The sequence below is a fragment of the Taudactylus pleione genome, unplaced genomic scaffold, assembly GCF_031769625.1.
Source record: "Taudactylus pleione unplaced genomic scaffold, aTauple2 ptg000253l, whole genome shotgun sequence".
NCBI classification, from domain to species: domain Eukaryota; kingdom Metazoa; phylum Chordata; class Amphibia; order Anura; family Myobatrachidae; genus Taudactylus; species Taudactylus pleione.
Genome location: NW_028284655.1, coordinates 2,753,115 through 2,765,924, shown reverse-complemented (window position 1 = coordinate 2,765,924; position 12,810 = coordinate 2,753,115). Strand labels below are relative to the sequence as shown.

At 48.5% G+C, this 12,810-nt stretch overlaps 1 protein-coding gene across 2 annotated transcripts in view; it reads right to left on the bottom strand.

Annotated features, from left to right (window-relative positions):
- The window catches only part of LOC148515101 (perlucin-like protein), a 79,089-nt gene that overhangs the window by 22,217 nt on the left and 44,062 nt on the right, over nt 1-12,810 (bottom strand). For both annotated transcript variants that reach the window (XM_088480447.1, XM_088480448.1), the window contains 2 exons: nt 3,274-3,315; nt 1,256-1,303 (listed from right to left, as the gene is read on the bottom strand). In XM_088480447.1, coding sequence (XP_088336573.1) covers nt 1,256-1,303; nt 3,274-3,315 — 90 coding nt within the window. The remainder of the gene's footprint in view (nt 1-1,255; nt 1,304-3,273; nt 3,316-12,810) is intronic.

Here is a 12,810-nt window from a genome sequence, read left to right as displayed (position 1 = left end):
ATATTACCATCTGCAAGCACTGTCTCTGCGAGATTACACCAGTTCACACTGCAGAATGGAGCTTTATGATTTATGATGAACTAACTGTAATACATATAATGGTGAAATTGAATAAGCCCTCCCTGTACTAAGTTAACCAACCCCTATAATTGCCCTACTGTGAACCCCATTGTACCTAGTGCTTTTCTCCAGGCTCGGTGGATCCATCCTCAGTAGATGGGAAGGGCCTTAAGATACCCCTCACACCATTCCCTTATGATAATAATGACCAGTGGTTTCTGACAAGTGACAAAATCCCACCGCGATGTCCTAGTAACCAGGGAGACAGATTTTACAGACTGGGGATTGTGGTTCCCACCGGACTAAGGTCACGGAGTAGGACTGCTCTGAATCTGCCAATGATAGGTTTCTTGGTGTTCACAAACGTGTATGAATGGCAAAATTCCCAGGATGGCGATAGCTGGGGGTTCTCACTTCCAATACATCACCATTTTTTTGTATATTTGACTGCTATTTCACCGTTTATTTTCTTCATATATCTTAATTGAATCTGCAACTGGAAGCCTAAGTCCAGGCTTCCAGTGCAGTGTGCAAATGTGATTAACCAATGCATTGCCATGTCATGCATGGGCAGATGGGACCGGGACTGGCAGACAAGCCAATATAGTCAGTGAGCATGGCATCAGTCAGTAGCCACTGTGGTATTTTAATGGAATATTGGGTAGAAAAATTAAATTTTCTTACTGTGATTTGTGGCGATAGAAAATCTTCCTTATCACCCAGTCTCTATAAATGGGCCCCAAAGTGTTATTTATAATAAAGGCAGACATAGAACATTAATAAAAGTAATGGCTGTGCAGTAGCAAGAGATCGCACTTTTCACGACAAATTCCACCACCTTCAAACCGAGGAGCACCGGTCCTTCCCGCAGATGTCTCATCGGAGCAGAGATTGTTATCACTTTGATGTGTACTAGTCAGTCCATTTACTGTACTGTATGGGCACCACTGTTCTCTTCCAGTGAGCTTCATATATGAGATATAGGGAAGCAGAATTTCCCATTCACAGATTTATGGATTAATATCTTAGGTTATAGACTTACTCAACAGCTGTAACTATTTTAGTGTCCAGTTGGATACAGGTGTAGCCAACTGGACATCTCGTGGAGACAGTGCTTGCAGATGACGATATGTTAATATAGCTCTTTTTAGGGAATAGATTAGTGTTGAATGCTATATCACATAATAATACTTACCTGATTTCCACAGTTCTGAGACTTCATTTTTCAGCTTAGAATCTGAGACTGCAGGGACAAAGAGGGATACATTATATAACATTTCAGTCTACAGAATCTTTTAAGATCTAGAATCACTTGACATTATTGTGAACTTAAAATATATCTTGGCATGAAAGATTTCTTGCCATCATATTTTTAAAGATATAAATGATGCAAGTCTTTCTACACTAAGTTTATTTACCAAGTGGCGGCTTGTAACAGCCACCGCATCCCGATGTATTAGGCTCAAAATTCAAAAGGACAATGCTTTTAATGGCAAAACATCCAGTGGCTCCACCACGGGATGTAGGTATATTGCCGGGGGCCCACCAATTACCAATGTATCACCACCCCTTACCACTGTGTCACCACCACTTACCACTATGTTACCACCCCTTACCACTGTGTCACCACCACTTACCACTGTATCACCACCCCTTACCACTGTCACCACCCCTTACCACTGTGTTATTACAACCCCTTACCACTGTGTCATCCCCACTTACCACTGTGTCACCACCACTTACCACTGTGTTACCACCCCTTACCACTGTCTTACCACCCCTTACCCCTGTGTCATCCCCACTTACCACTGTATCACCACCCCTTACCACTGTCACCACCCCTTACCACTGTGTTACAATCCCTTACCACTCTATCACCACCCCTTACCCCTGTGTCACCACCCCTTACCATTGTATCACCACCCCTTACCACTGTCACCACCCCTTACCACTGTGTCCCCACCACTTACCACTGTATCACCACCCCTTACCACTGTGTCACCACCCCTTGCCACTGTATCACCATCCCTTACCACCGTATCTGTTTCCTCCCTAATCCTCCCTTTCCCTAGCCTAACCCTAAGTCTCCCCGGGGGTGTCTCAAATTAACCCCCCCACCACCACCATGGCTAAGTGCTAAGGACGGCCGGACTTACCGTCCGGTGTCCTTCGGCATTCCGGCGTTGGGATTAAGATAGGCATCGGTATTTCGACACCTATCTCAAGTCCCTTGTCGGGCTTCTGCTGTCAGGATATAGACCGGAGGCATTTAGGGCCTGATTCAGAGCCGCTCGAAAGCGGCCACTCGTTCGCTCCGAGCGATGTTCGCACAACTGCGCATGCGTATGGGTTTTCGTACGCATGCGCGAACCAGTCAGTGCGGCCGAAAATCGTGTGCTCGCAAAATAGCGAATGCCTGATAATTTGAGTGACAGAGTGAGGCGTTTGTGGGTGGTAACAGGGGAAGGTGCTTGAAAACGGGGAGTTGAGATCAGAACGCAGGCGTGCCAAACGGTCAAAACGGGCGTTTTAAGGGTGTGCATAATTAACAAAGCAGCGTCATCAACCACGTCAGTTGGGTGTCTTATAGCCAGAACTGCTCGCATGATTGCGGAAGGAAAATGCAACCACAAGTATAGCGAGCAGTTCATTCGCCTTTCGATGTACTCGATTAATCTAATAAATAGCGGAGATGACGTATGATGCGAGCGGCCAGGGGGCGTTTTTTCAAAATTACGACCGCATGTTTTGTTCGCTCGTTCAGACATGGAAGCGTCAACAGACCGCAAAGAGCGAACAGTCAATTTAAATAGCCTGCCCCTTTTTATGAACGAGCGAGCGCAAATAGCGTCCGGCTCTGAATCAGGCCCTTAGTCCACCGGTCTATAAACTACATCCCCCAGCTGACAGGTAAGAGGGAGGGGGGCGGTGTCAGACCCAGGCCCCATCCAACAAGCCCGGGCCCGGGTAATTAGTACCCGCTTTCCCCCCTCTCGGCGCCCCTGTATAAACGATCACTGGTCAAGCTATTCATCATGTGGACTAACCTCCTTCATATGCTGCTGCTGCCACCTATATCAACATACTGTAGGTTCTGCTAATAAATAGCCTAATGAATGTGTCTACACTCCCAATATACTCCTCTCCTACACAATGCTTTATACTGTACCCAAATAAAGTCAGACTTCTCCCTATATTCTTTATGTAACTCACCATTATGCTTTATCACTGTGAGCTCATCAGCCATGGTGTAATCTGAAAAAAAGGAAGAAGGAAGTTTGTAAAAAATGAGAGCTCCAAGCGCTGATGCTATTTGAGACGCAATGATTAACATGTCCAGATGGTGGCGATATTGGTGGTGTTTGTGCCTTCTGAAGGAATGATCTGAGTTGTTCAAAGCATTCCAAAGATGGTAATCAGTGGGTTAACCATTGATGGTGCTATCGGTGGTTAACATTGATGGTATGAAACCATCGACTGAGAAATATTGATGGTTTGCACCCACCGATAGTCATCTCTGCAGCATTGAACGGTGGGCCAATAAGGAAAGGGGTGGAGCTTAGTGGCGCCACAGGGTTCAGAGCTAAGCTCCATTCTCTGAACTGAGGGGGTGATTCAGCAAGGATCGCAATTGCAAAGCTGCACGCAGACAGCTTTGCAATTCCATCCTTGCTAATATGCAAATGCAGCAGGAGGTGTATAACATGCCCTGGTGCATTTGCGATCCAAGCACTGCGACGGAGGTCGCAGGCTGGGATCACCATTGCGACCCATCGGTAGTCGATGGTCGCGATGTTGGACTCCGCAGGGCCACCAGCCAGCTGAGTAAGCCTCAGCTTACTCAGACTGGCCTGCTTGTGAGCTCAGGACACTGCGTCCCTGGTCTTGCCACTCCCGGAAAACCGTGCAAACACGTCCCGTTTCTGGGAATGCTGGACGACCTGGCACCGCCCCTAAATGCCTCTGCCTGTCAAGCAGGCAGAGGCATCGAAGGGGCTGCGTGCGACTACAAAGGACCCATTCTGCACACTCGCAGGATGGGTCCTGCATACACGCAGATTCCCGATAATCGGGCAAAACAATTAATTTCTGCCTACTCTGCCATTAATAGCGGAGAACTATACGTTGTCAATGGCAAAACCATCAACCATCAGTGGCAAACCATTGAGGATTGTTAACTATCGATGGTCGATGGTCATCCCTACTGCTGAGTTTGACCGAGAAAGGCTCCTGATAGTTCACCAGCTGCAAAAATGCAATTTAAGTTGTGGGTGGATATATTTAAACAAAGACAGACTGTGCATTTTAGGGGCAGTACCTGGTTCAGTGGGTAGAAACCAGTGGCGTATCTCGGGGTGGTCGAGCAGGGCACGCTCCCTGGGCGCCAGTGGACCAGTGGCGCAGGAGAGGAGGGGCCCCCCACCAGCCGCAGTCCAGGACACTGGTTTCAAGTCAGTGTAGTGACATAGTGCAGAGCTGGACGGGAGGTGCCGAGGAGTGGACATCGGCAGGTTGGGATTCAGGTAAGTGTTGTGGGATTTTTTTTTGTGTGTCTTTGTCCTGTATATGTAAGTGACACTGGCATTGCATAGGGGGGGCACTACTGGGGGCACTGCATATGGGGACTACTACTGGGGGTACTAAATAAGGGGCACTACTGGCGGCACTGCATAGGGGACAACTACTGGGGGCACTAAATAAGGGGCACTACTGGTGGCACTGCATAGGGGGGACCACTACTGGGGGCACTGCATAGGGGGGATTACTACTGGGGGCACTATATAAGGGGCACTACTGAGGGCACTGCATAGGGGGGACTACTACTGGGGGCACTATATCAGGGGAAATACTAGGGGCACTGCATAGGGGGGACCACTACTGGGGCACTGCATAGGGGGGGACTACTACTGGGTGCACTATATAAGGGGCATTACTGGGGCACTGCATAGGGGGTCTACTACTGGGGCACTGTATAAGGGGCACTATGGGGAGCACTACATGGGGGGACTACTACTGGGGACACTGCATAGGGGTGACCACTACTGGGGCACTGTATAAGGGGCAATGCATAGGGGGGACCACTACTGGGGCACTGCATAGGGGGGACTGCTACTAGGGGCACTGTATAAGGGTTTCTACTGGGAGCACTGCATAGGGAGGACAACTACTGGGGGCACTGCATATGGGGGACCACTACTGGGGGCACTGTATAAGGGGCACTGCATAGGGGGGACTACTACTGGGGGCACTGCATATGGGGGACCAATACTGGGGTCACTGTATAAGGGGCACTGCATATGGGGGACCACTACTGGGGGCACTGCAGATAGGGGACCCCTACTGGGGCACTGTATAAGAGGCACTATTGGGGCACTGCATTGGGGTACCACTACTAGCGGCACTGTATAAGGAGCATTACAGGGGGCACTGTATAAGTGGCACTACTGGGGGCACTGTATAAGGGGCACTACTGGGGGCACTGCATAAGGGGCACTGTATTAGTGGCACTACTGGGGGAACTGCATAAGGGGCACTACTGGGTGCACTGTATAAGGGTGCATTACTGGGGGCACTGTATAAGGGTGAACTACTGGGGACACTGTGCAAGGGGTACTACTACAGGGGGCACTGCATAATGGGCACTGCTACTGGGGACATTGCAAGAGGGGCACTTCTACTGGGGGCATTAAGGTGCATATGGAATGAAAAGGAATGTTCCCAGAGTGACGAGAAACGGTGGTGTGTCATGTTGACATGCCCCCATTTTCCAGTGACCATGCCCCTTGTAGCATGTGACCATGCCCAAATTTTCGTAACGCGGCGCCGAAGGCGCACGCCCATACTTGGCAGGGAGGCTCCATTTTCTAACTTGCCCTGGGCTCCAAATACCCTAGTAACGCCACTGGTAGAAACAGAGCTTTTTTTCCTCAAAACAATACACAGATTTTACATGTTCTTACATATACTTTCATAAGACTCTTAGGTATATTACCATTAGGCATGAGCGGGTTCGGATTTAAAAAATCCAAACCCCTCCCGAGCCCCCCCGATCTGAGCCAGGAACCAAGTCTGGCTTGGGTTTTCCCACCAGACTCGGTTCCCGGAACCAGGCAAAACGTCATCCTCCTGTTGAATTCTCGCGGGTTTTGGATTCCATAAAAGGTCCTCGCGTCTGCGCCATTTTTCACTCTGGCTCTGGACTGTCGAAGCTGGATAATTGGCTGAGATAAAATTAGATCTGCGCGATGCCATTTGTGAATGGCAATGAGACGCCATTTTGCGACTGGCCGCCCAGCGCCATTTTAGTGAAACTCGCCACTATATGTACATACGGCGATGCTATTATTTGCGTCGTGCGATTCCCACGCAATAGAAAAAACTTAAAAGTCCTCACCACAGAAAATACAGACAGTCGCTAAAACATATAAACTAATTATCCCTGCAAGACACGCACCATAATGTACTCCACAAAACACATAGTCGCACAACGCTAACTAGTGTCTTTTCCCAATTCCCCAATACTTACACACTGCACACTTACATGAAAGGTTCCCTAGAATTAAAGTGTAATATTCAAGGTTTATTCAGTGATTATTAATGTTGTGTAATAAAGGTTATTTGATATCTAAGGTATGCTCATATTCAGTCAAATTCTTCAGAACTCATTGGACAGCGCTTCACAGTGCAGATGGACAATGACCCGAAGCATACTGCAAAAGCAACCAAAGAGTTTTTTAAGGCTAAAAAGTGGAATGTTATGCAATGGCCAAGTCAATCCCCTGACCTGAATCCGATTGAGCATGCATTTCACTTGATGAAGACAAAACTGAAGGGAAAATGCCCCAAGAACAAGCAGGAACTGAAGACATTTGCAGTAGAGCATCACCAGGGATGAAACCCAGCATCTGGTGATGTCTATGCATTCCAGACTTCAGGCTGTAATTGCCTGTAAAGGATTTGCAACAAAGTATTACAAAGTGAAAGTTAGATTTAGGATTGTTTAGTTTGTCCCATTACTTTTGGCCCCTTAAAAAGTGGGAGGCACATATTGAAACTGTTGTAATTCCTACACCGTTCGCCCGATTTGGATGTAATTACCCTCAAATTAAATCTGAAAGTCTGCAGTTAAAGCACATCTTGTTTGTTTCATTTCAAAGCCATTGTGGTGGTGACTAGAGGCCAAAATATGAAAATTCTGTCAATGTCCCAATATTTATGGACCTGACTGTAAGTGCGCTCTCTGACCCCAATGGAGAGTCTTCTTGCTGTGCTGTTGACGGAGGTTTCTAATGCTGATGCCGGTATCTTGGCCCACAGCGCGTGTGTATATAACAACTGTACCTGGGGTCTGTATGATTTATTTGCTCTAATTGTCTTTAGATCACAGTGTGTTACCATCTGTTTTTATGTTGAATAATAACTTTTTGTGCTTTGGAACCACATTCAAAGTTTGAAGGCATTTATTTACTGTGCGACTTATTACGCTAAATTACGACAATTCTAGAAGGTATAGGCAGGATTTAGAAGGTATAGGTAGGATCACAGAGAGGTTTAAATTAGATATCGATAGGACAGTGAAGGGGGGGTGGGGGTTGCTGTGCTGGTGCTGCTGTTGTCCATAGGGGCTGTGGGCCTGATTCAGAGCCGCTCGTAAGTGGCCGCTCGTTCGCTCCGAGTGATGTTCACACATCTGCGCATGCGTATGGGTTGTAGTACGCATGCGCGAACCAGTCAGTGCGGTCGAAAATCGTGTGCTCGCAAAATAGCGAATGCCTGCTAATTTGAGTGACAGGATGAGGCGTTTGTGGGTGGTAACAGGGGAAGGTGCTTGAAAACGGGGAGTGGAGATCCGAACACAGGCGTGCCAAACGGTCAAAATGGCCGTTTTAATGGTGTGCATAATTAACAAAGCAGCGTCATTGACCACGTCACTTGGTTGTCTTTTAGCCTGAACTGCTCGCATGATTGCGGTAGGAAAATGCTACCACAAGCACTGCGAGCAGTTCATACGCCTTTCGATGTACTCGATTAATCTAATAAATAGCGGAGATGACGTATGATGCGAGCGGCCAGGGGACGTTTTTTCCAAAATAGTGAGCGCATGTTTCGTTCGCTCGTTCAGACATAGAGGCGTCAACAGACCGCAAAGAGCGAGCGCTTAATTTAAATAGCCAGCCCCTTTTTCTGAACGAGCGTCCGCAAATAGCGTCCGGCTCTGAATCAGGCCCTGTGTTCAAAGTCTGTAGGGGCTGGCTGGGCTGTGTTGTGCAGTGCTGTTGTCCCATAAAGGCTATGTTGTTCATAGAGGGAGGGTGGGGGTTACTGTGCTGGAGCTACTATTGTCCTTAGGGGCTCTGGGCCTGATTCAGAGCCGCTCGCAAAAAGCGAGCGCTTGGTCTGAATCAGGGCGGCCACATGTTTTTTTAAAACCGGCCTCCTGGCTCTCGCATAGCTGTGGGTGACCACCCACAGCTTTTGCGAGCGGCCAGGTGATGGTCGCGACCATCGCGACCATCGGGCTTGTGACGAGACCCTTGTGGTAGGGTCTCGTTCCCGCAAACCCCAGTGAGCTTCTGGCTCTAATAGAGCCAGAAGCTCAACACTGACATCACTCGTGATGTCAGTGGGGCCACCCCCAAATGGCAGGCGTTCCTCTGTATGGCAAGCCACCCCTCCGACCCACTTACCAAATGGGGCGAGCTGTCGATCAACATCGACAGCCGCCCCTTTTGGATGCGAGCGCACAGAAACGCGCACACAAACACGCGCACATGGCCATCGACCAGCTTGCGAGCGGGTCTGAGTCGGGCCCAGTGTCCAAAGTCCATAGGGGCTGGCTGGGCTTTGTTGTGCCGTACTGTTGTCCCATAAATGCTGTGTTGTCCATAGGACATACTTGCCGACTATCTGGCTGCTCCTTCCGGGAGGGAGCAGCCAGATCGGCAGAACAGGGGGCGTGGCTGGTAAAAGGGGGCATGGCCGGGCGGGCTGAAGGCCGTTTCCGGGTGTGACAAGGGGCGGGGCCACGCGATCGCGTCATTTTGGCCCCACCCCCGCTACACAATGCCAAAATGCAGGCATTGTGAAGCAGGGCGCGGGGCCAAAATGACGCGAATCGCGTCAGCGCCCCCCCCCCCGCTGAAGGGGGCTTATCAGGTACTGACAGGCGGGAGACAGGGGATCGGCAGCATGCGGGAGGCTTGCCTGCCTTTCCGGGGGGGCGGGAGCTGCACCCGTTTATCGGGAGGCTCCCGCCCGAATCGGGAGGGTAGGCAACCCTGCCATAGGAGCTGTGTGCAGACAGAAGAGGGGGGGCTTCAGTGGCTCCTGTGTCACTGTAGTCCTAAAGGGGTGCTGTAGTGTTGTCCAGGGGGTGCTCTGTCCATCAGGGGTGCTCCCCTCAAGTGCAAAACATTTTTTTTCTGTGTTTGTGTGCGCGTTAGCCGCACGTGCATCAACAAAGTAGCAGTGCCAAGCGTGCACCTGTTTCATAAGTCAAGGGCCGACTGGTCTGTTGAAGGGTGGTGTAGCTCCCAAAGTGCCCCAAAAAATTAAAACATTTAAAAAGTGTTTATTTTTCTGTGTTTGTGTGTGCGTTAGCCGCACGTGCATCATCAAAGGATGAGGATTACACCTTGCCTCTGTAGAGCCAGTTTGTGCAGGGACAGATTAATTGCCAGCTTGTTTTGTGGGGGCCCAAACGAACCAATCATTTCAGCCACAGTCGTGTGGCAGACCCTGGCGCTGAAATTATTTTTTTGTTAAAGTGTTCATGTCCTGTTTATACAACATAAGGGTGGGTGGGAGGGCCCAAGGACAATTCCATCTTGCACCTCTTTTTTTTCTTTGCATTATGTAAAGTTTGGGGCCTAGTTGTTCAAACTGTCATCCTGTCTGCCACTGCAGTGTCACTCCTAGATGGGCCACTTGTTTGTACTGCCCACTCGTGTCGCTTAGCATAGTCATCCAGCTAACTTGGATGCTACCTTTTGGCCTAAAAACAATATTGTGAGGTGTTCAGAATAGACTTGAAATGAGTGGAAATTAATGTTATTGAGGTTAATAATAGCATAGGAACAACAACAAAAAAAATAATTCTGTGATTATAGCTGTTTTTATACAGAACCAAAACACAAAACCCAGAACCCAAAACACGGAAGGGTGGTTTTGGCAAAAGCAATCCAGATCCAAAACACGAAGAAAGATCCAGATCCAAAACCAAAACACGAAAGTGTCCGGTGCACACCCCTAATTATCATATGGCAAAGCATAGCAAATCTACCAAAACAATAGAACCAGTAGCGAAAGGAAGGCAGAAAGTATCCTGGGGCCTGACAAAGAGATGAAGCCATGAACCAATAATTGGTGTGGGTGTGGCTGTTTCCGCTTTAGCATTGCTGCAATCTGACATCTACAGGGGGAGGAGGGGTAAAATTCCCAACTTGCCATAGCCACACTCCCATATGTATGGCCACACCTATATATATGTATATATTAGGGATGTGCAGGCTCGGATAGGTTCGAGTTTGCACGTGGAGTTCGGATTTTTCCCTCCAAAAAAACGGAACCCAGAACGAGGCAAAACGTCATCTTACATGGACGAACATCATCATTCCTGGTCTTTTGTCCAGGAATGATGATGTTCGTCCATGTAAGATGACGTTTTGCCTCGTTCTGAGTTCCGTTTTTTTGGAGGGAAAAATCCGAACTCCACGTGCAAACTCGAACCTATCCGAGCCTGCACATCCCTAGTATATATATATATATATATATATATATACACCCCTAAATGTATGTGGTCACACCCCCATATATATATGGACACACCCCTATATGTATGGTCACAATACAAGGGCCTGCAATTTCTCATGATGGCCCTGCCTGCCACGCTGTAACTAAGGCCTGATACAGAGGTGGACGCTATTGCATGCATGATGGAGAATTTTTGTGGAGTCACATTGGCGGTAATATGCTTCCTCTTGTGTAATAATGTGCACTGAACAGTGCAAGCTCTGAGACGCCCACTTTCAATGCCCGGGGACAGCAGAAATCCGCTGGTGGTTTTAAATACTCCAGTGTCTCCTTCTAAAATGACTCTAAACATCTCCCAGGAATGCACATGGTCTTGTGGCGCCAGCTCTAATCCTCCAATTCCATACACAACAGCCTACGGAACTTCACACTTAGGGTGACGCATGCGATGTTGGAGTTTTCTGGACTGTTTGCGCTTGTACAGTAGCAAATAACTGCTCAGCTTTGCAAACATCACCATTGCCTCCATCTTTGAATCAGGCCCTAATTTAGGGAGATTCTCAGTATACTGGTTTTACTCACTCATTGTAACTATGCTGGTAACATACTGTACTAGAATAGAATATCAAACCAGTTGCTTCCTGATCCTGTGTGATCCATATAATCAGGGGCACTGAGGGGTGGAGCGGGTACTAATTTCCCGGGCCCAGGCTTGTTGAATGGGCTCAGTGGGGGCCCGGGGTGCAATGCAACCCTTCCCCCTAACTTGTCAGTAGTCGAGCACACGCTGCTGTGTGCTGAGCTGCAGTTGGAGTCTTCTCTGCCTGTGGGGTGGAGCAATCACACTGATCACGTCACCCCCCCTCCAGATTTGCATCAGGCTTTAGAGGGTGGGGACATGCCTTAGCGATTATGACACGCCACCTTCCCCCGGCCCAGCTCTCTATGGCCCTGCATATAATGAGTGATCTCGTTGGCAATGGATGGCTAGGCAAATAGCAGATTACATTGCTACAATACCACCCAGGTAATGTGTGTATTCATTTCACCAGATCTCTTTCTGGCTTTTGTTTTTTGTGGAGCAGAACAAAAGTATGTTATTATTAAATAATAATATTTAATATTAAGGGGTCTATTCATTATGTTAATTATAAGGGGCCGGACGGCCCCCGATTATTAAGCTCCCAACTTGCTGCTAGAAGCAGAGGTGGAAACAGCTTATCCGAAAATCAGCTGCCTGTAGCAGTGAAACTTTGCACTGTCAAATCTGAGCAAACGTACTTGTCTATTATACCAGTTCAGAGCGCGTGGTCTCCAGATCTGATCCTAAACTTCTAATGGAGCCATTTTTACACCTCCATGTTGTAGTTTTGGCACAAGAGCATTTCTATGCACACATTGGGCCTGATTCAGACCCAGATGCTATTTGCGGCCGCTCGCTTTCAAAAAGGGGCCGGATATTTAAATTGAGCGCTTGCTCTTTGCGGTGTGAGGACGCCTCTATGTCTGTGCAAGCGTCCACTAAATGCGCTCGCTATTTTTTCAAGACGCCCCTTTGCCGTTCTCAAATCACGTCATCTCCTGTTTTTATTAGATTAATCGGGAACATTGAACGGCATCTGAACTGCTCGCAGTGCTTGAGGTAGGAATTACTTCCCGTAATCACTGCGAGCAGTTCAGGCTAAAAGACAACCATGTGACGTGATCGATGACGCTCCTTTGCTAATTATGCACTCCCATTAAACACCCTTTTGACCGTTGGGCACGCCTGCGTTCGCACAACCACTCCCCCGTTTTCAAGCACCTTCCCCCGTTACCACCCACAAACGGTACATTCTGTCACTCAAAATAGCAGCCCCTCTGTGTTTTACGAGCGCACGATTTCCGACCGCAATGACTGGTTTGCGCATGCGCATTGCGAACCATATGCATGCGCAGTTGTGCGACCATCGCTCAGAGCGAGTGTGCGGACGCTTACGAGCGGGTCTGAATCAGGCC